The 25641-nt window shown below is 33.6% G+C and overlaps 2 protein-coding genes across 3 annotated transcripts in view; one reads left to right on the top strand and one right to left on the bottom strand.

Moving 5' to 3' along the window:
• Positions 1-25641, top strand: part of LOC114329064 (uncharacterized) — a 141887-nt gene that overhangs the window by 101951 nt on the left and 14295 nt on the right. For both annotated transcript variants that reach the window (XM_028278080.2, XM_028278079.2), the window contains 2 exons: positions 2387-2710; positions 9247-9441. In XM_028278080.2, the coding sequence (XP_028133881.1) occupies positions 2387-2710; positions 9247-9431 (509 nt within the window). In that variant the 3' untranslated portion in view covers positions 9432-9441. The remainder of the gene's footprint in view (positions 1-2386; positions 2711-9246; positions 9442-25641) is intronic.
• On the bottom strand, positions 16578-25356 carry LOC114329063 (uncharacterized). The gene is made up of 3 exons (XM_028278076.2): positions 25032-25356; positions 19505-20076; positions 16578-16875 (listed from the first exon to the last, which is right to left on the bottom strand). The coding sequence occupies exons 1-3, from the start codon at positions 25273-25275 to the stop codon at positions 16642-16644; spliced, it is 1050 nt and encodes a 349-aa protein (XP_028133877.1). The 5' UTR covers positions 25276-25356; the 3' UTR covers positions 16578-16641.

The following is a 25641-nucleotide window of genomic DNA, read 5'->3' as shown; positions in this document are numbered from 1 at the left end:
CACTTTAACAACCAGGGTACTGAAGCGTTTTTTCGACAGGTAATACCTATAAGAACAAATTGTAACTATTTCCTGCGTAGGATCTGGCGGTAATTTTTTTTATAAACAATTTAGTTTCAAAAAACGGCCTTTTTTTCCATTTTCTTTTCAAATCAATGGAAAACAATAATACTTATGGCTTTCTTAGTACATACATCTTAGAGAGAGTGGAAAAAGCTTTAAAATGGAATATTACAAAGTTTAATACATTGATTTATTGTTAATATAATTGCGAAAAAAGGACGAAATTTCAAAAAAACTTATTTAGCAATAACTATTGTAAAAATAAGTGTACAGCTTTGAAATTTTTGTCAAATGAGGGTTCTTTGGTGCTTAATATATGACAAAAATTTCAAAGATATTTATTTAATTGTTTAAGTTTTATTCAAATTGATTATCCCAAAGTACTTTTTTGCAATAACATAAGTAAGAAAAAATAATGTCAGAATTATTCTACAGATGTCAAATGAAAGAGCATCAGCTAAACTTTCAAATTGGTTTAAAAAAGTGAATAAAAAATGAATTTATTAGTAATAGATAATTATGCAAAAGTATCGTCAACTTGTCCTAATAAACTTTTTGAATAACTTTTTTCAAAAAAATCTATTTTTTACCGTTTTTTAGGTGAACAACTACCAAGTTATGTTATGTATATTATGATAATTAATGAAAAATTGTAATAAATATATATTAGGTCTGGATCCCGCGTATGAAAAAAAAAGTTGATTAATAGCAAGCTGAAAATTTGTTAATAGCTTAAGGGTGTCTAGTCGGATAAACTTTGATATATGGGAACACTGGAACAGGGGCAGTTTTAATTGTGGAACAGGTTAAAAGTTTGGAATGGTCACACCACGAAAACGGCACATTTATTTTGTCCGACAGAACAGACTTAAACTCTCCGAACAGAGATTAAACTCTCATGAAAAAATCAGATTGTTATTTATCACCAAATGGGCGTTTTAATGAGTGAAACATGTAGAATATGTCAAATGACAGGAATTATGACAGGTGATAAATAGCAGTCTGATTTTTGCATGAGAGCTTAATCTCTGTTCGGAGAGTTTAAGTCTATTCTGTCAGACAAAATAAATGTGCCGTTTTCGTGGTCTGACCATTTCCAAATTTTTAATCTGTTCCACAATTAAAACTGCCCTGTTCCAGTGTTCCCATATATCAAAGTTTATCCGACTAGACACCCTTAAGCTATTAACAAATTTTCAGCTCGCTATTAATCAACTTTTTTTTCATACGCGGGGTCCAGACCTATATAATTTATTATATAAAAAAATAAAAAGTTTATAAGGAAAAATTGAACATACTTTTGCACAATTATTTATGACTTATAAATGCATTTTTTTCACTTTTTTTAAACCCGTTTGAAAGTTTAGCTCATGCTCTTTCATTTGACATCTGTAGAATGGTTCTGACATTATTTTTTTCTGACTTATGTTATTGCAAAAAATGTACTCTGGGATAAACAATTTAAAAAAGATTTAAACAAATGAATGAATCGCTTTGAAATTTTTGTCACATATTAAGCACCAAAGAACCCTCATTTGACAAAAATTTTCAAAGCTCTACATTTATTTTTAAAATAGTTATTGCGAAATTAGTTTTTTTTTGAAATTTCGACCTTCTTTCGCAATTATATTAACAATAAATAAGTGTATTAAATTTTGTAATACGACATTTTAAAGATTTTTCCATTTTCTCGAAGATGTTTGTACTAAGAGAACCATAAGTCCTAGTGTTTTCCATTAATTTGAAAAAAAGTGAAAAAAGACCGTTTTTGACACTAAATTGTTTATAAATAAAAATGGCCGCCAGATCCTACGCAGGAAATAATTACAATTTGTTCTTATAGGTATTACCTGTCAAAAAAATGCTTCAGTACCTTGGCTGTTGAAGTGTCATGAAAGAAATTTTATTACCCTAGACTATTAATGAGTCACACACTTAAAACATTTTTGAAAATAAATAATACACAGCAGGGAAATAAGTGACACACAATTTGATTTTAGAAATAGCATGATACTTTATTAAGCTTGAATGTGCTGGCCAAGACATGCATGGACATGAATCAGGACATTTACCTATATTTTGTAGATTTTGAAAAGGCATTTGATAAGGTCAACGTAAAAACTTTATATAGATATATTAAAAAGCAAAAATGTTAATATTAAAGAATGTGTAAGTCGTCATATGAACATTATTATATAGATTGTATATTACCTAATCTATATTGGAATTAAACTGCCTCTTCAATGTCTCATTTATTTTATTAAGTATTTAATCTCTTTTAAACTATTATTTAGTACTGATTACATTTTCCTATTTCCAACAGATGTTGGGGAGTCAGCCAAGGAAGGACTATCCCACGGGATGGACACAGTTAAAGAAACAATGCACAACGCAGTAAACACAGCAGAACATGGCGTCGATACTGTTATTGGAAAAATCGGAGAAACGTTCGCCTTTGCCTCTTCCACAGCTTCAGAAGTAAAAGAAGATTTAGAAACGAAAAAAGACGAATTAGTAACCAACGCTTCTGACACTGCAACTGAAGCGGTATCCGAAGCAGAAACAGTATTAGCGTCAGAAACGGAAAGTGCGAAAGATGCATTTACTTCAAAAATGTCGCCGGCATTTGAAACTATGAAATCTGTAGGTAAGTTGATTATATTCTTATATTTATTTCTTTGTTATTTAGGAATCCTATATATCTTCTTCTTCAAAAGGGTTATCAATCTTCTGCAATATGGAATAATTTTCCTGCATCAGCCCTCTACTTTCCTTTAAGGATCAACTGTAGTAATCTATATCGATTTCCCCTAGCTATATACGTTCCATATAAACATTTTCTGGTGTTAAACAGTCTTTAGCAGTTTTCTATCTGTATTTACCATTCTTAGTACTTCCTTATTAGTTTTTCTTGCTTTCCAAGGTCTCTTCAGCATCCGTCTATGAATCCACATTTCCATATTTCCAATACTTCAAATTCCATCTATATCTTTTTTTGTGTGAATTTGACGGCCTTGGCCGAGCCAATTAGCCAGACATTTTCTTATTTTAAAAATAAACATTTTTTTTTTCAATTAGAGGGATTTTTTCTGTATTTCTAATTCTAAATGCATAACAACCTTACAATTATTATCTAAATACTACACTGTTTTCGTTGTAAATATTTTTTTGTAAATATTTATTTTTTTGTATTTTTTATTATATTTTTAATTTGTTTTTTTTTTTCTTTTTTTTAATTGTTTTTTTTTTACTACGCTAAGACATAAACCCGATTCAACATCTCGGACGTTTACATCTTCTTAGTTTTTTTCTCTTTTTTTTGCTTTTTTTGCTTTTTCTCTTTTTATTGTCTTTTTTCGTCTTTTATACCTTTTTTTCCATCTATATCTGTTGTTAAAATCATCCCCTATGCTTCTATTGTTATATATTACTGTTTCGGAATATGTGTAAGTGCTTGTATTTATTAATATTTGATGAGTTATCTCTGCGTCTATTGAATCTTCCGTCTCCTCTATTCTCATTATTTTCATTATCTGTGTGTTTCTTTATTTACATTAAGATTGTATTTCTGTGCTTTGGAGTTTCATTTCTCACAGTTGAACTTCAATTTTCTCTCCCTATTGTGCTATAAGCATTGTGCCATTCGTAAATATGGATATATCTGCATTTTTCGTTTGGATTCACCCATTGCTAGATTCGATCGGGTCCGTTAGTTCTTCTTTTACTTTTAGTTTTATTGTGCTGTTCTGGTAAATATTTTCGATCGTTTTGTTTATTTCTAGAGCTATCTCTCTTGCGTACAGTAAGTGGATAACTTTCTTTAATTTAATTCTCTCAAATGCCTTCTTAAGGTCCACGAAACAAATATACATATTTGTTGTAAGTATTCTAATAATTTCTCTTGTACTTACCTGATTATAAATACAGTGTCGGAGCATGATCTTCCCGACCTGAAACCTTGCTTCTCTTCTGCTAGTGTTCTAATTTCATTTAATTTACTTATTATTTCTTTGGTTGTTAATCTTATTGTGGAGATAACATGTTATCAATTCTCATCTCATTTCTAGTACAGATCTCGATCGGAGATTTTCCTTTTTTATTGCATATAGATTCGTTATATTCCTATCTATTTTCTCAACGTTCTTGGTAATATTCGATACAACATTTCTCTTTCTTCTGGTAATTTTCAAGATGTAAAAATCTGAAACAATACCATAATGTTTGAGCGCCTTCAGAATCTTCCTCTTTAAGTACCATCTCCCAATCGGAGGTTGGATATCATTATTACTATCTTTACTCTATCTACCAATGCTCTGAAGAGTTCCATAGAACTATATTTAAACCAGTCCCTTAAATTCTTCAACCATGACACTCTCCTTCTTCCTATACTCCTTCCTCCTCTTATCTTTCCCTGTATAAAAGTCTTAGGCGGCGTGCATACTCGGGCGATAAGAGATAAGCGATATATCGTAAACGATAGGCGATACGCACAACCAAATACTTAAAATCTAATGGTAGGGGAGCAAAGTATGCTAAATGTGCAGTCACTCGAGCGCTTTGGGGACCTATTGGGTTGTAATTATTAGGTCCTAAAACCAAAAAAAGTTAAGTAAAATTTTCCATTTTAGCGGGCGCTTGCCATTTTTTAATTTAATTTTCCATTTCCATGAATCGTTTTTTCCGAATATAGCGCCATCTATCCATAATTCGAAAAAATGTTTCGAATAAAAGTTGCTTATTTTTATGCAGAGAATTCAAATCTGCAATAAAAAATGGGGGCTCCCATTTAAGATTTTAAAGTAACCCCCCACCCCACCTCCGTGGGGGGTCGCGTTTGGTACCATTCGATATATTTTTCAAAAATATTAAATAAGTGTATTTTGCAGTTTTTCGATCTGATGTTTATTTTGCTAAATATCGCGGGATTTGTATTTAAAATTTAAAATTTACCCCCCACCCCTCTCTGTGAGGGGTCGTGTTTGGTATCTATCGATAGATTTTTGAAAAATATTGAACGTGTAGTTTTTAGTTTTTCGATCTGACGTTCATTTCGCGAAATATTCGCCTTTATCTTGTGAAATTTTGTGACTCACCAATTCCCTTACGCCACGCTCAAATCGTCAGATTTTTTAAATATACACTGTTTTGCATGTATTTAACTTACCTTATCTTAATCTGACAATTTCGAGTATTTTTAAGGATAGATTTTTTTTTCGGGCCCCCTTAAACGAACTCCCCTGTGTTAAGAGCCAATATATGGCAGATGTACATCTGCAGGGTACCACGTTTCTCCCCATATTATAATCTGACGCGCTCGAGTAACTGCAAAAATCCCCGCTTGGGCTCCCCTACGCGCGATTGGACAACATATCGCAAGTGATATATCGTTCGAAGTGCTGCGTGTCGGTCGCCCTCGCGATTTGTTGCATACAATAATGATATTTCAAGCTGCAGATTGTTAACTCCTAGTGTAAATATTTATACAGTATGGTGCAAATGTTTTGAATAAATTAGTTACTTTGTAAACCGGCGACTTAAGGAAAAATCCCGAAAGAGGTCAATTTTTATTTTTAAATTATGATATTTTGGCATATTATCATACGAGTGACGTCATCCATATGGGCGTGATGACATAATAGATGATTCTTCAAATAAGACTAGGGTGTCAGTAATATAAATATTAATCTAATTATTTGTACAGGGTATCCAAAAGAAATTTTGTTTAAATAAATTAATTAACAAAAATAGAATGTAGGTATGTATGTATACACCGTTCTTAGGCAATGTATGTATACACCGTTCTTAGAATGTAGGTAATTTATTTAATTCAAAATATATTTTACTGCTGCCAGAAAACCGAAAAACATGTTTATTTGACAACCCAGTATTATGTACGCAGTATTTTCTTTTTCTTTTCATTCTACGCCTAAACCAATAAGTCACTACAACGTCTTGCTCACTTGAGCTCATAATTTTAACTGGAATGAATAATTGTGCTTCCATCATCATCGCATGGTCGCGGCGATTTATTGTCCGTTCTGTATGAACCTAACTAGCAATATATCGTAACGATAAACGTCGCTTATCGTCTATCGCCCGAGTATGAACGTCGCCTTAGCATTTGGTATCGCTGTCTCCTTATTGTGTCACAGATCTTTGCTCATTTCTCACAATACTTGCGTGTTCGTTGTCTTCTGTGTCCATGGTATTCTAAGCATCTTTCTGTAACACCTCATTTCAAATGACTGAAGCTTATTATGTCTTCTTGTTTCAATGTCCAGTTTTCAAGTCCATATTGCATCTCAAGGCTCTTACTCTCAGTTCTAATCTAATGTCTTTGTTGCAGATACAGTCGAACCCGCTTATTAGAATAGCCTTCGTGCCAAGCAAAAATATTCTTATAAGCGGGATATTCTAATAACCGATCATTGGTGGCTAGCTGAAATAAGTGTACCGAATATACGTTATAATAGTACATACTATGTTAATATGTATATGCATATATGGTTTTAGGTCTTTTTATGTGAATAAAAATTTATAATCTATTTACAAAAATAATTACGAAACGATTAGACAATAAATTGGAATTAGGTTTTAGAAAAGACTTTAACTATCAACTATTGGTAATAAATAATCTTATAGAAAAATGCTGTTTCTACAAACAGCCAAGTGTGTGGCAATGTACAGCTGGTTCCAAAAAAACTGATACGACTCTTAAAGCGTATTTTGTAGAAAATTGAGCAGCGTATTTGAAGGATAAATAATTATTATTTACATTCTGTCACTGTCACTGCCAAATCTTAAAGTTTGTCACATAACTTATTCTGTTCAACGTCAAAAAATGGCTGTTTGTTTCATTGACATATTAAGCGTAGACTCGGCATACTCACCAAAAAAGCGTAACGTAACAGCATGGAAACAGTCGATCGGTGGTCTATCTATCTCTTTTAACCAAACGAGCCCGCGCATGTGACTGACAAAGATGGCTAGACCACTCAATCCTATGTCGACGTTACACCCCGATGCATTGAGTGGCATACCCTAGCCAAGTCTATCTTTTTACATGTATCTGGTTTGTTTGTTTATTTTATTATTTGTCTGCCATAATAAATATAATATAATGTCAGATCAATCATACACTGCTCAAAATAATCAAATCTTACTAAGAGTCGTATCAGTTTTTTAGGAACCAGCTGTACCTATAGAAATAAATTTGTAGACAAATGAAATTATTTTATGACCTTGTCGGCATACGATTAAATTTTCTGTGGGAAAGGAGCGTTTACTCATAACACAGTAATGAAGTGTTTATTAGGTACCTGACAAACCATAATCATATACAAAATAGCAGGCTTTCGAAGCTCTTACCGACAAACCATTATATCAGACAAATTTAAAATTTTTAGGAAATTGTACGTAAAAATTTATTTGCTGTCCTGAAAAAATTATTCTAAAAAGCGATATTAGGTTACTAAACCATATTCCAATAAACGGATAAATTTGTTAAAGGGTAAATGGAAACGTTTCGGGACCTCGAATTTATATTCCATAAACCGGGATATTCGTATAAGCGGTACTCTAATAAGCGGGTTCGACTGTAATTGTTTTCATTTTTACAAACGCATTTCTTACTATTTCGATCCCGGTCCTTATTTCTGTTGTTTGATCAGTATTGTCTGAAGGTTCCCAGGTTCCTAGGTATTTGTATTTATCAACCCTTTCTATCGGGAACTGCCGAATGCAGACGATAATAAATGTGAAGGAACTACTAATATATTAATATGATTAGGGACTTTGCCATAGTACGATTCATAAAAAGTAAAAGAATGGATAAGATATGCCATGAGTCCCGGACAATTGCCCGAAAACAGTTTCCCGAAAGACAATTCCCCGAAATCAATTCCCCGAATGGACAATTCCCCGAATGGACAATTGCCCGAATAGACAATTGGCAGATAAACAATTGCCCTAAAAGAGAATTGACCGAAAAGTATATTTAAATAATTATTGCTTTATATAAGTTATTACTGCTTAGATTGTGTTCGACCTAGCTATCTCATTAATTGATTTATTATTATAATAATATATATTTTTTATTCCATGTTCCCTTCACGCTTTACTCAGGCTTGGGACTGGCAGCGTACCGCTGACATGTTTAGAACTTGGAATAAACATCCAATTTGTCATTTATTTGGTATTTTTTTATTTTTTTGAATTATTTTTACAGTTTATTTTATTTTTTGTTAATTTTTTTTAATTTTTAATTTTTTTGAATTTTTTTTTTCGAGTTTTTTTTAATTTTTAATGATTTTTTAAAATTTATTAATGCACATGATCTTTATATGTACCTATTTCCTATATACTATTACGATAAATTATGTGCTATTCCATTACATATTATGTTCGCAGGGTCGTAATTGTTTACCAGATTTGCAATCCGCTCTGCACAATCTCTGTATTTTTTACGTGTAAGAGGGCCTTCCAAGCCTCCTATATACTGTTCAATTTGAAGTTCATGTAAGCTCTGCTCCAATAATTGGAGCTTTAAAGCAAAATCTGAATCAGTTTCATATCTCCTTTTTAAACCGTCTGACTGAATTCTTCCAAAGTGAAATTGAAAAAGCACCCACGATGTCTTGAGTCGGGATATTCTTGTCTTATAGCACTTATCATACTTTGGAAGTTTATTCCAAGTTCTAAACAGGCCAGCGGTACAAGTATGAAGGAAACATGGAATAAAAAATAGATTATAATAGATTAATTAAGGACATAGCTAGACCGAACACAATCTAAGCAGTAATAACTATTTAAATACCACGTAAGTTACCGTATTAGTATATAGGAAATACATATAAAGCAATAACTATTTAAGAATATTTTTCTATTCGGGTCAATCATTCTATTCAATTGTCCATTTGGGGAATTGATAATTCGGGCAAATGTCCATTCGGCGAATTGTACATTCGGGGAATTGTCCATTCGGGGAATTGCTTTCGGGGATTTGTCTTTCGGGAAACTGTTTTCGGGAAATTGTCCTAGATCCATATGCCATGACCTATGATGCCTTAAAGTGATGTTTTTATACGGATTCAGTTTAGTTAATCTATTTGTTCCACATCATTTTTACTTTATTAAAAAAATATTTTAATTCTGTAGTTTATTTCAAATTAATATTTGTTCTAGGAGAAGATATAAGTGAGAAAGCTGCAGAAATTCACGAAAATGGAATAGAATTAATCGACGACCTCGAAGAAAGTATGGACGATATGTTAGGTGATAACGTAAGCAAACTCGAGAAGAAAATGGAAGAAATCATGAAAACCTCTCCTGCTGATTCTCCCGTTAAGGAAGTGGTAAAGGAGGAGTAAGTGGTCAGATGTGAGTGTTGAACCAATCGTGCTTTTTTCTCTAGTGTGAGTTTGTAGACAACTTACTTTGTTTTAAATATATTTTAAAAATCATAAAATGATAATTTAAATTATTAGACACAAAATTCAGAATGAACTTGAAAATTATTTGGAGGCTCTTTAGTCAATGCTCTTTGCTGATGATATCGTGTTAGCAAAAGGGAGCAAAGAAATGTTGGAGTCGAAGTTGTAGAATTGGAGAAGGGCTGTTGAAGATGTAGCACTTAAATTTAGCAGGTGAAAAACTGTAGTATACGTGGTTGGAAAGAACAGGAATGGTTGGGGTTGGGGACATAGAATGGCTTAGAGAAAAGCTAGGACGAGTTAAAGAAATTAATTACCCCGACTCCTACAAAACGGAAAGTGGGAAACTAGGTCGAGAAATTGCCCATAGGATGCAGCCTGATTAGTTTAACTGGACGAGAAGGAGCGGAGTATCCTCTAATCAAAAGGGGAAGGACTGAAAGGAAAGTTATATGTACAAGAGTGAGGTTCATTTAAAGATGGAGTTACTACAAATAAAATGGTATCTTTGAACCGATGCGATAAAATGGTGAACTGATTGTAAAAAAGCAATAGTTTTAAGTACCTGGGATCGATGTTACAGAGTAATGGAGAAATGGATGGAGATGCATGCAGTAGAGTTAGGGCGAAGTGGAAAGTGTAAAGAAGCGAGTGGTGTGTTGTGTGACAGAAAAATTCCAATGAAGCTGAAGGGAAAATTCTATAAAACAGCCATAAGACCGGCTATAATGTAGGGAACTGAATGTTGGGCATTAAAAAAGAAAGAGGAACAACGAATGCATGTGGTGGAAATGAGAATGCTTAAATGGATGAGTGGAGTGACAAAGAAGGATAAAATTAGAAATGAGTATATTAGGGCAAGCCTAGGTGTGGCACGAATTGATGCCAAAATGAGAGAGCATAGGTTAAGATGATTTGGTCATGTTCAACGTCGAGACGTTAATCACCCAATACGAAGAATAGCTGAAGTGCAGATTCCTGGAAGGAGTAGGAGAGGAAGACCAAAGAAGACCTGGGGAGACGATAAGGCAGGACATGTTGGTAAAGGGGATTAACATTGATATGACCCAAGATAGAATTGTGTGGAGAAATGCAATTAGGGAAGCCGACCCCGCATAGGGATAAGGCAAAGAGAATGATGATGAGTGAGGTGAGACCTGGCGGTGAAGTGTGACCTATAAAGAATATTCATGAAAAGAAGATGGAGGTAGCTGAAATAAAAATGATACGGTCGATGCTGGATCCGTCTAGAAGGGACAGGATCAGGAACGACTTGGTGGGAAAAGTGACGGGGTGGCTAAAGTCTCAAAGAAAATTCAAGAACAAAGGCTGCAATGGTTTAGTCACGTTAGACGTAGAATTAAAAATTATGTCGGAAGAAGTATAGTGCTGTTCGAAGTTGATAGAAGGAGACATAGGGAAAAACCGTGAAGAAGATGGAAGGACTGTGTGATAGAAGACTTAGGAAATAAAGGTTTAGGTGAGAAGATGAGTAAGGATCAGAGACACCTAAAATGGGAAAAGTTAAGGAAGAAGAAGAAGGAGTATAGTTTTACATTTTACCAATATTTCCAAAATTTAATATAAGTATACTTAAATATTTAAATTTTAGTTTTTGCCTGATAATTATTCTATCTACTTCAAGCATCCATCTCATATCTATCTTTGATGTTATGTATATTGTGTTAGAGGCAGAAATCATAGTGATGTATAGTATATACATTATTAATAATTTATCAATATGTATATACTATTTACATTAATAATGATCAATATAAGACTAAACTATATTTTCAACAAATTAAGTTATTTCTAGAGTAGACTGCACGATCTTTAGAAATGTTTTCACAATGTGTTAATTAAATTTAAAATTAAATTAAATTTTAATAGATGCAGTTCTTCTTCGTCTCGAGTTGATTCAATTCAGTCTACTTGCAATAGCCTCTTCCACAAAGGGTAGAGACCCAGAAACACTGTGTCAGAGGATGGCAAGAGACTCGAATTGAATCAAAACGAAAACGATTATTTTATTTTTCTTGTTAATTAAATGTTTATATTTTTTATTACTACAGAGGTATTTGTTTAGGAAACAGGTAATGACTCCAGTAAAAAGTGTTGCTAGAAATTAATGTTTAATAATAATTAATTAAATCGTCGTTAATTCTCCTACGTCGTTAGATAAGATAGGAAAGAGAACAAGGTGAAGAAGGAGAAAAAGAAGATGAAGATGAGGAAAGATGTTTTTAAACAATAGTATATTATTTAATGAACTTGCGATGACGGCTATTTTTTTTAATAGAATTTAATTTATGTCAATCAGACAGTCACAACATGACTACTATATCAAGAAGAATAAATATTTAAAGACCGTAAGTCCATCAAACATCAATAACAAAGAAAAATTAATTCAATAGCTGTTGAGACGTAATTTAAGTACTGAAATAAAAAGATAGTACTAAGCTAAGGTGAGCTAATTATAGCCTTCTTTCAACATCATAGGTGTGTTCAAAAAGGATCTACAAAAATTTAATAATAATAACAATAATATAAAAAAATAATAAACAAGCCGGTGCGGTTCTCAAAGTTCCATAGCAAGTTTTCTCTTTGTTTTTATCTTCCGCGGCTCCCTAATCAATTCGAAAGCTGCCTTGCTATGGACTGCCCAAGTTGTTCACCACATTTTCTCTATATACATACATAGTACACATATACACACATATACTTTTAATACTTGACACTACAAAACTATTTTGGTACTTGACAGAAACATCACCAATACATACTCTCTTGTCCATTGGCTAAGATACTAAGGATATTAAACGGAGCTGGTATCTTACGTCTATGTAGCTGCTGAATAAATCGATCTGTTTTATTCTTATATTTTTGGAATTTATAAAAAATTTGATCTAAATCACCTTTTTTATCACAATTTGGACATCGATCATTTTTGAGAACAAGAATTTTATGCAGGTGTGTGGGATAACAGGCGTGACCAAAACGAAGACGTGTTATAGTTGTGATGTATTTCCTTGAATAATCATATGGCTGGAACCACGTTCTATTCGGTATTTTCTTCTGTATACTACAGTACCTAGAAGGGTTGGTATAAGTATGATGTGACCAACATTTATTCCAAATTGTGAGGTACATATTTCATTTTAATATAAGAGACTACATTACAAAAACTTACAGGATGTTTTTTAGGCAAACCATTTTTTACACTTTTTTTCGCCAGCATATCAACATGCTCATTATGTTCAAGACCGATATGTGCTTTAACCCAAACAAAATTAATCTTTTTATTAACTTTATGTAGTTCCAAAAAGCGTTTTTTGATTGCATATATGATATCATTGGAGGAGTAACTTGGGTACTTAGTCAAAACCAAGGAATTTAAAACAGACAGGGAGTCCGATATAATTATTGCAGAATCAATTGTAGAGTGACTTACATACGTCAAAGCTTTGTAGATTGCAATAGCTTAAGCACTAAATATAGAAAATAAGTTATCTAGTTTGTAGGAATACTTAATATTTTTGGAGGGAATATAAAAATCCCATTCTACACCATCCTCTGACTTGAAAGCAGCAGTATATATATAGCCACAGATTCTTCAAAGCTTGTTAGTATTGAGTATAATAAGTTAATATTAATGTGAAAATTATCACTGTTTGAGGGTTTTACAATCTTGATATTCAGGAGCAATGAATTGTAATCATCGAGGTCTGACAGAGTTGGGCTGGGATAATATAATTTACTAAGGATATCTTGATTAAATTGTAGCACACAGTAGTGAAGAACTTTTCTTCGACCAATATTTATTTGTAAGATCGTATTCATTTAATATTGCTATTCTCGAATATAGACTATATTATTTTATTATTCACAAGAGTGAATTTTACCATACTCCCCTACGGGATGTGCTGTAAAATATCCATGTTAATAATAAATAGATATTATAAGCCAATAAAATACTATACTTTATCCACGTCTGCTAGAAGCATTTATGATAATAATATTTTATTGAAGAAAAATATGTAATTTTTATTACTTACAACATGAAAAACAATATCAATATTACTTTATAATTGATTTTAATTCAATAATAATTATTTAAGTTAATTAGAATGGAAATAACATTTAAGTTAATAATTTGGAAGCAAACTTTTTTCAAAGGTTGAACAGAATAGGAGTCTCTGCTGAGCCTTGTACAAGCCGATTATTAATGGGTTTTGGTTTGTATATCTCTTCGTTTTTAGTAGAAAAGCATCACTCTTAGGAGCGATTAGTCCTTTTTCCAGACACTCTCATGGGCTGATGGCTAAGTACTTATTCTAAATTTACAATCAAGATGCAGTAGAAATAAACAAACCAAAACAAACAATACAATTTATATACATTGTATATCTCAAATCATGATTTCCAAATTTTATACATTGTAAATTATGATTCAGGAGTACTCCTAGTAGCATTTAACGTGTCTTGGTTTGTTTATTTCTACTGCATCTTTATTGTGATTTCAGTATAGTTACATTAGCTACGGCCAGACCTAAAGCCCGCCTGTTTTATTGATAAATTTCCAGTATAGTTCCAGAAGTTTGTGCAGCTAAGGATTGCTATTGATCTGTAGCTTTGCAGTTGGTCTGCTTATTTTCGTGACTTTAATAGGGCTATTATTTTTTTAACTTCCTAGCGACATTGACCGCACATCTGAGAGTATTGAAGTGCTATTGAAACTTCATCATCATCATCACGTAGCGCTACAACCCTGGGTGGGTCCTGGCTGATTGTACAACTTTTTTCCAATTTGTTCGGTCTTCCATCAACCTAGGGTCAAATGGGATGTTCATTTTTCGGAGATCTGCTTGGATGTTATCTCTCCATCGCATTCTGGGACGTCCGAGTGTTCTTTTGCCTGTAGGAATCTCCTCCCATACTAGTTTTACAAGTCTCTCGTTATGGAGTCTGTGCACGTGGCCTGCTCATCTTAGTCGCTGTGATTTAATTTCTTCGACAATATCGGTGTCATCGTAGAGTGCTTTTAATTCGATATTAGTTCTGATCCTATACTGGTTTGTGTTAGTGTCCGAAAATGTTTCGTTCGTCCGAAAAGTATTTTTAGTTCAAAATATCTGAGCTTTTTTTCGTTTGCTTTGGTCATGATTAGTGTGACCAACTAGTCCGAAAAATCCGGGACATGGCCCGAATTACAAAGTTGTGTCCCGGTGTCCCGGACAAGACTTCCGGGTCATTCGAATTTTCAACGTTTTGGTAAAATTCTATTTTGAAATTTTGAATACATACGTTATTCTTCTAAGAATTCACATGAAACTGAATTGGTGGGAAAAATTCATGGTGGGTCACCGTCATTGTTATAAAGCAAATTTCATCGCAAGATAAATATAATTTTAAGAAACAAGCAATGCAAACAGTGAATATATTTTGTTCGTTGTAGTTGAAGTCAATTTAAAATATGAATGGATTGATTTTTAAAGGTTTTCTTCTCATTTTTAAGCAACTTCAATGGTTCGACAAATATGATAGTAAGAAGTAATCAGCATAATGATGTTCTGAAGATGTTTTCTTGTGGCATGTTTGACAATTATATTTTTGATGGGATTAAGCCAAAATTGGTTGTAATGATAATATTACATTTCTATATTAACCTAAATTTATATTTACATGGAAATCCAACATCACCTGATTTTCTAATTTTTCTTTTTTGAGAACGATTTCCCGATTGGAAGTCGATACGTCAAAAACTAACAAAAATATAATAATTATCATTACAACCAATTGTGGCTTAATCCCATAAAAAATATCATTGTCAACATAAAAATGTTAAATAATCAATAAAACGATGATATTAAGTTTCTATATTAAAAAGTGGCCCGATTTTCATTGAAAAGTCCCGGATTTAAGGTATTTTTCAGCCTTGTCCCGGATTGGACTTAATTGGGGTTGGTCACACTAGTCATGATCCACGTTTCGCATCCACATGTTAGTACAGGTCTAACGATGGACTTATAGATTTTGATCTTGGAACTTCTTGTGAGATTTTTTGATTTTATTGAAACTTGGACAACAAAAATAAAAAATCTTACTAAATTAGACCCGTTCGAGTTGTGGTGTTACCGTCGTATGCCCATAATCCCATGGACAGCATACATATCTAACGAATGTGCGCCTAGAGACCATGCACAAAGAGCGAGAATTGATTAACATCATCAAAATGAGAAAGGTCCATTACTTTGGTCATATAATTAGAGACGTAAATATCGCTTGGTCCAGTTGATCTTTCCGGACAAAATAAATCGAAGGAAAACGCTGGGTCGGAAAGAAATAACTGTAACGAAACAAAATACTTACATATACATTGGAGACCATGAAATCACACACATTAAAGAGGAACACCACAACTTAGGTAGTCAAATGACATAACAAAATATGCTGGACCGAGACAGATGCAAATAATGCAAGATAGAGAACTCTGAAAAAATAAGAAAAGGACGTGTGCAAACAAATTGTACATCGGTCAGACAGCAAGAAATTAAAAAAAAGCGTAACGTGACAAAGAATTAATGTTGTCGATGGTAAAACAAATTAACGTCTTGATTTTATAAAACTCAAATGTAGCAAATGTTTCAAATTTTTTGCACGCGTAAATGAATGCACATATGAAATATTTAAACAATAAGAGTTATTTATATATTAAGAGCGAAAAGTGATACATTATTGCTTGAGAGTAAGAGTTGCATTAGTGCTTGCGGTAATTACTCGAAAGCAATAATGTCACTTTGCGCTTGTAATACATACAAAATTTTTTCTACAATCACTTTAAGAATCACAAATCATAACATTAAGTTTTATATCTTTCAGTTTGAATATTCAATGTGTTTGTATTGTATGGTTGTACGGTTGCTACGGACAACGAGCGTAAAATCAAACTTTACGCGCTAGTGCGATAAAGTGACGGTACTCAGTAAACATAAACTTTTCGTTGCCATTGACAAGCGAAAAAGTCTTCTTTATCAAGTGATTGTAGAAAAAATATATAATGTTTAGCTTAAAATAAAAAGAGAATTTATACATTTTTATTTCTTTATATTCATTAAGACAAAACAATACTTAACAATACAATATAATGTTAAGCACTACCAGCATCTGTACTAAGGTAATCCTCGACGGTTCTAATATCCATATCTTCTTTTTCTTCTTTTGATATATCTTCAGTAACTTCAGATGGTGTTTCTTCAATCATATGTTCCACACTTGATTCAGCAGTTCTCCTCAAAACGTTATCTAATACTTTGTCCAGCGCAAATGAAATAATGTCTGAAGGAGTGGATTCTTTTCTCTTTGTTTTTTGTTGTGTTGCCGCCTAAGATCAAAGTTAAATATTTTTAAACATTATTACCTTTTAAACATTATTAAAAATTACAAATTTTCATCCAAAAATTGTTGACTCCAAAATATAAATATAATATTATAATTGTTACATATTAAATCACTCATGTGCACAAGAGTTACAATTAACAGACCTCAAATAAGCATCTAATAGAGTAGGACTAAAAGCGAATATTGAGAAAACTAAGGTAATGCCAGCTAAAGAAATAGGTATCATGCTTGACCATAGGCAGATTGAAAATGTGAAAGAATGTGTACTTGTGACATAAAATAAAACAAAGCAAAGATAATCAGACTGTTTCTTGTATGTTATTAGTATTAGTCCTGTCGCCAGGGGGGGTACAACGGCCTCCTGTATTCAGATGGACTTACCCAAGTTTTTTTTATATATTTTGATCCGTAGAACACGAATTTTTTGGGTAACAGTTGATCCGGATGTCGATAAGATTGTTATAAACAAAGAAGTTGAGGAATTACATAACAGCGATTTCTCGCAAAACAAAACATGTTTTTGTATTTTTTGGGCCATTCTAACCAAAAAGTGTTCCTACAAATTTTTTCGTAGGATGCATAGTTTTCGAGATAAACGCGGTATAACTTTCAAAAAATCGAAAAATTTCAATTTTTGTACCCGAATAACTTTTGATTAAAAAATAAAATAGAAATTCTGCTTACCGCATTTGAAAGTTCAAGTCAAAGTATATCGGTTTTAGTTATTTGCATTGCTAAAAATTTGTTATTTTATTGTTAAACAAAAGTATAAACACCTAGTGCTGGAGTGATGTTTTCAATGATTTCTCATTTAAAATCGAACGAGTAGATAGAGTAGGTACAAGTGCAAGCGAGGCTATTTCTACGTAGCATGCATGTAAACGCATGTATTAGGCACGGGAGACACTATGTGTTTATAGCTTTTTTTAACAATAAACACATAAATTTTTAGCAATGTATATATTCGAAACCGATAGAATTTGACTTGAATTTTCAAATGCGGTAAGCAGAATTGCTATTTTATTTTTTAATCAAAAGTTATTCGGGTTCAAAAATTGCAATTTTTCGATTTTTTGAAAGTTCAACCGCGTTTATCTCGAAAACTATGCATCCTACGAAAAAACTTGTAGGAACATTTTTTGGTTAGAATGGCCCAAAAAATACAAAAACAGGTTTTGTTTTGCGAGAAATCGCTGTTATGTAATTCCTCAACTTCTTTGTTTATAACAATCTTATCGACATCCGGATCAACTGTTACCCAAGAAATTCGTGTTCTACGGGCCAAAATACATAATAAAAACTTGGGTAAGTCCATCTGAATACAGGAGGCCGTTGTACCCCCTCTGGCGACAGGACTATATGTTTCTTGCATGTATGTGTTTAGTCTGATGGATTTCGTTTTATTAATATTATTTTTTAAACCTATTTTATTGGCTTCAGTGGAAAGTGTTTTCAGTTGGTCAGCCAAATCGTGGAACCTTTGTTCTAATAGGCAGATATCGTCGGCGTATTATATATCGCTTATGCGTGTGGTTAACGTCCATTGTATCTCTCTTGTATCGGAGTCTAGTTTGGAGAAAACGTAGTCTACAGTTATGTTAAGAAGAAACGGAGAAAGCAAGCATCCCTGTCTGACTTCAGTAAGTACGTTAAATTCATCACTGTTGATCACATTGTGTGTTACTCTGCATTTCGCTTCAGTGTATAGTGACTTTATAATGGACATTATTATATACGGGATGTTTTTTAGCTCTAAAATTTTTCATTGCAACTTCGAGAGAAATCGTTAGAACACAACAAACCGGCATATTTATGGTTCGTGGACCTTAAGAAAGCATTTGACAGTCAAATTAAAGGACGTTATCCATCTGTTATGCTCAAGAGGGGTACCTCTAAGAATAATTAAAACGATCTAAAACATCTACCAGAACAACACAACAAAAGTTAAAGTAGAAGATGAACTAACTGACCCAATTGAAGCTGGCAATGGGATAAGACAGGGGGATTCCTTGAGTCCTTTATTGTTAAACCTGATCATGGAAGAAATAATAAAAAAATAAGAACTAAAAAAGGATACCAAATGGGAGAAAAACAACTTAAAATCTGCATCAGATGAAATCAGCATAAAATAATCTGTCAATGACACACTCGAAATCTACAACAACTATGTATAGGAGTGTGTTAAGGGGGAAACGGCTAGGCGACATCAAAGGAAAAAAGTGGGGAGAAACTGGCAGCAAATAACACAAAACTAAAAAAGGTGGAGAATTCATGGGGATGCCTTTGTCCAGGAGTGGATGCAAACAGGCTGAAGAAGACAAAGAAGAAGAAGTCTTCATAAAAGCGGTAAATCCGTCTTTCTTAGTTACTTAGACTACTGATGAACACCAGGATCCCTAAGCTCTTTCGATGATATCGACATTTGTCATGTCTTGTATTATCTTTTCTACTTCTTTTTAGTCAAAGGATTTTTTCTATATGAAATCAATCTCACGGAACTGTCGTAATAATAGGATAGTAGAAGAATTCACAGTCACTTAAAGGTCCTTAAATTATAAATTTCAAAATTATCAAAACCTAACTAGGAATAAAAAAAATAGATGAAATTTTACCTCTTCGACCATATCCTCGTCAAAATCAACATGTGGTATAACTGTATCATAATCAATTTTAACTGTCTTAGATTCACTGTAATATGTAGGAATATCTTCGTCTTCTTCAGCTTCCTTTGTGTCCCCAATTTCCTCCCCTTCCAATAACGGATGTAACATTTTCTGTTCATCCACAAGCTTGTTCATAATGCGTCGAGTATAATACCCTTTGTAAGCAGCTTTAATCAAGGTGGCAGCTCTATTGGCCTCTTCGTTAGTAACACCTGTTTGCCGATATAACTTGATTGCGCTTCTAGCTGCTATTCTCCAATCGATCATACCACTCAGCAGTTGCCGCTCCATTTGCTTTCGAGATTTGAACTTTTTGTAAGCACCTTGTATTATTCTTGCAGCTTCCTCAGCTAAATCGGTGGGCAGATCAGCTTCTGCTAATATATCAGTAATTAAATTGGCTTCTTCGATCTCTTCCGTTTGTTGTTCGTATTGTATCATTACTACATCATCTCGAATTCGTTTTTTAAATGTATCGTGGATAATGGCTACTATCTTGTCCGCTTGTGGACGGTCTATTCCTAAAAGTAAGTTTAAAAATTGCATTCTCTTAAGTTTGTGGAAATATATATTATGTGTGATATTATTATGTGGAAAATAAATCTTAGAAAAGTTATCTCTAACTTAGATTTATACTGTATCGGAAAGAATTTAAGGTGGGTATGCACTTACACAAATGCAATACAGCGAGCCAAAAATAATATAGCACCTGAACCAGATCAAATCCCCGGTGGACTACTTAAACTTTTGAACGAGGAAAACAATACCTACTTAAAAACTTTCTTTAACAAAATTTACAACGAAAGAAAAATACCAGATGATTTATTGGAGTTACTGTTTATAACATTACCAAAAAAAAGCGGGCAACCTAATGCAGCGACTTTGGATTAATTAGTTTGATGAGACACGCACTTATAAGTATTCCTTCTGTGTGAAAGTAGAATGAGTAATAAGCAATTTGGATTTAGAAAGGGTTTAGGTACTAAAAAGGCACTATTTTGAATGCGCCTTCTCTTACAAAGAAGCTGTGAATTCCGAAAGAACGTTTATGTTTGTTTCATCGACTTTCATCGAGAAGTCATTTCATCGAGTACAACATGATATACTTTTCGACTGCCTGCGGGTAGCAGGCTTGACCAACACTATATCTTCTTCTTATAGTGCCTATTCGTTTCGAATATTGGCGATCATTCTGGCTATAATTATTTTATTAACTGATGCTTTATAAATAGATTAGTTGTTGTTGTGGAGAACCATTTCCTCAGGTTCTTTAACCATGATATTCTTCTTCTCCCAATTCCTTGCTTTCCAAATACATTACCTTAAAGGATTACCTTCAGTAATCTATATTTAGTGCAGTTTCTCATTATGTGTCCGAGATATTATAACTTTCTCCTTTTAATGGTATACATCACCTCTCTTTCGTTGCCCACTCTTCGTAATACGGTCTCGTTGGTTATCTTGTCCGTCCATGATATCCTTAGGATTCGCCTGTATAGCCACATCTCGAAGGCTTCAAGTTTTTTCTTCATTGCTTCAGTGAGTGTCCAGGATTCAACTTCGTAATACAATATTGAGAAGATATAATATCGTAGGAGCCTTATTTTATCTCCATATTAAGGTTGTGGCTTTTAAAGAGTTTGGCCATGTTATCGAATGCACTCCTAGCCTTCTCTATTCTACATTTTATTTCTTGTGAGTGATCCCATTGTTCGTTTACTATTGTTCCAAGATAGTTATATTGTTTTACTCGGTCCACTATATAAGACTGCTATACTTATAATTACAACATTAAAATTGAAGATAGTCCTTCTGAAAAACTACCGACCAAACGTGGTGTACGACAGGTTTGTATTATATCACCCAGTCTTTTTAATTTGTATTCTGAAGAAATTTTTAGGCAGACTTTTAATGACAGACAAGCGGGGTAAGACTAGACGGAAAAGTAATCAACAGTATCAGATATCTTGACGATACAGCTTCTTGCATAAAATTTACAAGATCTCCATACATTAGTAAATCTAGTGAGTGAAGCGAGTTATTGAAGAAGCCTTAAAATCAACATTTTAAATATAAATTGGATGGCAGTTGGAAAGATTAAGATCAAGGTCTGCTTTCTCTTAATGGAGAGGAGATCTTCTTCTTCTTGTAGTGCCTATCCGTTTCGGATGTTGGCGACCACCATGGCAATCTGTACTTTGCACACTGCTGGTCTAAAAAGATTTGTGGTTGTTGTGTTAAACCCCGTACGTAGATTTTTCAGCCAGGAAATCCTTCGACATTCTGCTCCTCGCTTTCCTTCCACTTTTCCTTGCAAGATTAGTTGCAGCAGTCCATATCTTTCACTGTTCCTCATGATGTGACCGAGGTATTCGATTTTGGCTGTTTTTATTGTGATTAACAGCTCTGTTTCTTTTTGCATTCTCAGCAAAACACCCTGATTAGTGATGTGGTCGGCATAAGATATCTTTAGGATTCGACGATAAAGTCACATTTCAAAAGCCGCAATTTTCTTGCAGGTGGCGTCTGTGAGAGTCCACGACTCAACACCGTACAACAGTATAGGAAAGATATAACATCGTAGTAACCTGATTTTTATGGGTCTCGACAAGTCATGACATTTGAATAACTTTGCCATTTTTTGAAATGCAGATCTTGCTTTCTCTATCCTACATTTGATTTCTATGGAGTGGTCCCAATTTTCATTGACGTTCGTACTAAGGTAGGTGTATGTTTTTACTCTTTCTATTTGTTGACTGTTCACACTGATTCGTCCAAATTGCTGTTCCTTCTTAGACAGGATCATACATTTTGTTTTCTTAGTGTTAAGCGAAATCAGCTGACTGCCTTCTGAGATTCTGTTCATTAACTCTTGGAGGGCTTCAGCACTGTCAGCGAATACCACTGTGTCGTCTGCGTATCTTATGTTATTCATACATTCTCCGTTAATTCGAATTCCGGCTTCAACATCGTCCACTGCTTCTTGAAAGATTTTCTCAGAGTAGATGTTAAACAGCAGTGGTGATAGTATACATCCCTGACGTACCCCACGTTTGATTTTGATATCATCGGATTCTCCTGCCTCTGTCCGGTTAGATGATGTTTGATTCCAGTACAGATTGCTGATAATCCTTAAATCACAGTTGTTTATTCCAATATTGTTTAGTATCTCCATCAGGTTGTCGCGCTTTACAGTATCGAACGCTTTATGGTAAACAATAAAACATGCATAAATATCGCAATTTACGTCTCTACATCGTTGAAATAGCACTTGTATACTAAATAGAGCCTCTCTTGTACCCAGTGCATTTCGAAAACCAAACTATGTACGGCTGATTTTTTTTCGCACAGTCTATATATTCTTTGATGTATAATTTTTACAAACAATTTTAAAATAAGGCTCATTAAGCTGATGGTTCGGAAATCACTGCAGGATACGGATTTTGTTTTCTTTGGTAAAGCAATAAACGTTGACTTCAGACATGTTCTTGATATCACTCCGCTTAAATATATTTCATTAAATATTTTGGTAAGGCGTTGAGTACCGTCGGTGTTAAATAGTTTTATTAATTCAGCATGTGTATTGTCAGCTTCGGGAGCTTTGCCATCTTTTAGTTGTGAAATGGCTCTTTCCACTTCACCCGATGTGATTGGTAAGTGGTTATCACATATGTAGGATGGAGATTGTTCGGATCTAGTATCATCAAAAAGTTCCTGGATGTATTTTGTCCATATGCAGATTTCTTGATTTCTGTCTGAGATAATATTCCCCTGTTGGTCTCGCAATTTGCTAGCTGTGTTGGATTTCTGAAGACCAGCTGCTTGTTTCACCTTTTTATGCATGTTAAACGTATCATGTTTTTGTTCTAACAACTATATCTCTTCACACTGTGATTTTAACCAATTTTCTTTGCCCTTTCGTATTTCAGTTCGTATTTGTGTCTGAATCGTGTTGTACATTATTTTGTTGTTCTTTGATTTTCTTCTTTCTTCCATAAGTTGCAGTATATTGTCATTCATCCAACTTTTTCTCATCTCTTTCTTTTCTATTAGATATTCTTCTCTGATACTTGTAAAGGTTTCACATATATTTTGGAGTGATTCTTCAGCATTATATGTTTGCTCCATATTACTTAGCTTCTCTGAAAGAATCTGTGCGACTGTCTCTTTTGTTTTCTTATCTTTCGGTATTCTCATATCGCACTTTTTGTTGCTATCCTTTTTTGCAACCTTCTTGAATCTAAACCTAAATTTACCAACAACAGGAACATGATCTGATGATACGTCAGCACCGGGGTAACCCTTAACTGATAAGCATCAATTGCGGAATCTCTTGTTCACCATTATGTAGTCAATTTAATTCCGAATTACGTTTCCTAGTTGATCTTGCGGGGAGATCCAGGTATACAAGCGTCTTGGTGGTAGTTTGAAGAACGTATTTAGTATTGCAAATTCTTCTTCCTCTACAAACAGTTTTAATCTGTCTCCCCTTTTATTTCTCTGTCCTAGACCAAAATTACCTATGAATTCACCGCTTCTCTCTTTACCGGAGAAGAGATAAAACGTGTAAATCATTTTAAATACCTTGACAGCTGGTTAAATGTAAATTATGAATCTGATGAAGAGATAACTAGGATCAAAATATCACGTAAGGCTTTTATGACCTGGAAGCTAGTTTTATGTAATAGAAACCTGTCGATGCATATTCGCAAAAAGGTCCTGAAATGTTATCTGTGTTACATACCCTTGTATGGTTGTGAGCCATGACATGGATGTTAAAAATGACAATTCTAATCAAATTAGAATCATTCCAGTTGTGGTGCTATCGACAGACCCTAAAGATATCGTCCGTTTCACACACTCCCAATGAAAATGTTCTTCAAATGATAAATTCAGAACATCTGCTTATAAACATCATAAACAGGAGAAAAACATAATAATTCAGCCAAATAATTAGACGAACTACATACAAGGAAAAGTGGAGGAAAAGAGATGGATTCTTCGAAAGAAACTTTCGAGGCTGCGTAATATTAGAGAATTGTATGGTTCCACAGTTAAGGAATTATTAAAAGCAGCAGCCGACAAAGAAAGTTTTCAGCAATTGTAAACATGATGATGGCGAACGACTGATTTCGGACACGGCACCTAAAGAATAAAATGCACTTAAATATGTAGGAAATGAGCGAAACATATTTAAAACGACATAGCAATGTTTTCTTCTTTTGGTGCCTATTTGTTTCGAATTTTGGCGATCATTCTGGCTATAATTATTTTATTAACTGATGACTTAAATAGATTAGTTGTTGTTGTGGAGAACCATTTCCTCATAGCTATATTAGTTGCCTGAATATTAGTTGCCTGAAATATTTTCTTCAGAATTTAATAGTGGGTGAAATACTTTATCCAAAATTTAATCACATGCATTCAATAAGAAGTACCTATATTCTAATTTTTTTGATTTTATAATTTTACATACCTGTCTGTTCCAAAAACTCCATTGTCGCTTCTGTTATTTCGGTTATGCTTTGCACCATCCTTGCGGCAATTCTAGCATTTTCTCTTGTTATAAGAAGGGCTTCTAAATAATCAGCAATAAACAAGTAGATATTCTCAGGTTGACTTCTTAGAACTTCTCTTGAAATGTCGTTCATTAACTCCTTTAGACCTTCAGGGACGCAATAAATATACTTGGCGGCATGCCGTGTTAGCAAGACGTTCATTTTTAAGATAAATTATTATTTTGTATAGAACTAAAAAATGTTTGGTACAGAAAATACTTGTAAATGTCAGAATACTGTCACTGTCAACTCATTTCCTGTGTCCTTTTTGTCAAGAACAAATGTGAGAAATGACAAAAATGAGAACAACGTCGACTTTGCAAAGTAACAAGACACTTACTCAACACACACACTACACATTACTCCCCTGATTTAGTGATAAGTTATACAATTACGTGGCTAAAGGTTATATAAACCAAAGCCAGAATCAGAGAAAAAAAAACAAATGTGAGGCTATAAAAAAATAAAAAATTGCTATAATAACGATATATAACGTGACACTAATACTCATGTTGTGACTGGCTAAAT

Source organism: Diabrotica virgifera, chromosome 7, assembly GCF_917563875.1.
Source record: "Diabrotica virgifera virgifera chromosome 7, PGI_DIABVI_V3a".
Lineage (NCBI taxonomy): Eukaryota > Metazoa > Arthropoda > Insecta > Coleoptera > Chrysomelidae > Diabrotica > Diabrotica virgifera.
This window is presented reverse-complemented; position numbering and strand designations above follow the sequence as displayed.

Bases quoted from the DNA above. Each gene is read 5' to 3' on its own strand.
- LOC114329063 (XM_028278076.2), bottom strand. From the start codon at position 25,275: ATGAACGTCTTGCTAACACGGCATGCCGCCAAGTATATTTATTGCGTC. The intron at 20,077-25,031 runs GTATGTAAAATT...ACTTACTTTTAG, and splicing joins GGAGTTTTTGGAACAGACAG to GAATAGACCGTCCACAAGCG. The intron at 16,876-19,504 runs GTAAAATTTCAT...CTTTGATCTTAG, and splicing joins ACGAGGATATGGTCGAAGAG to GCGGCAACACAACAAAAAAC.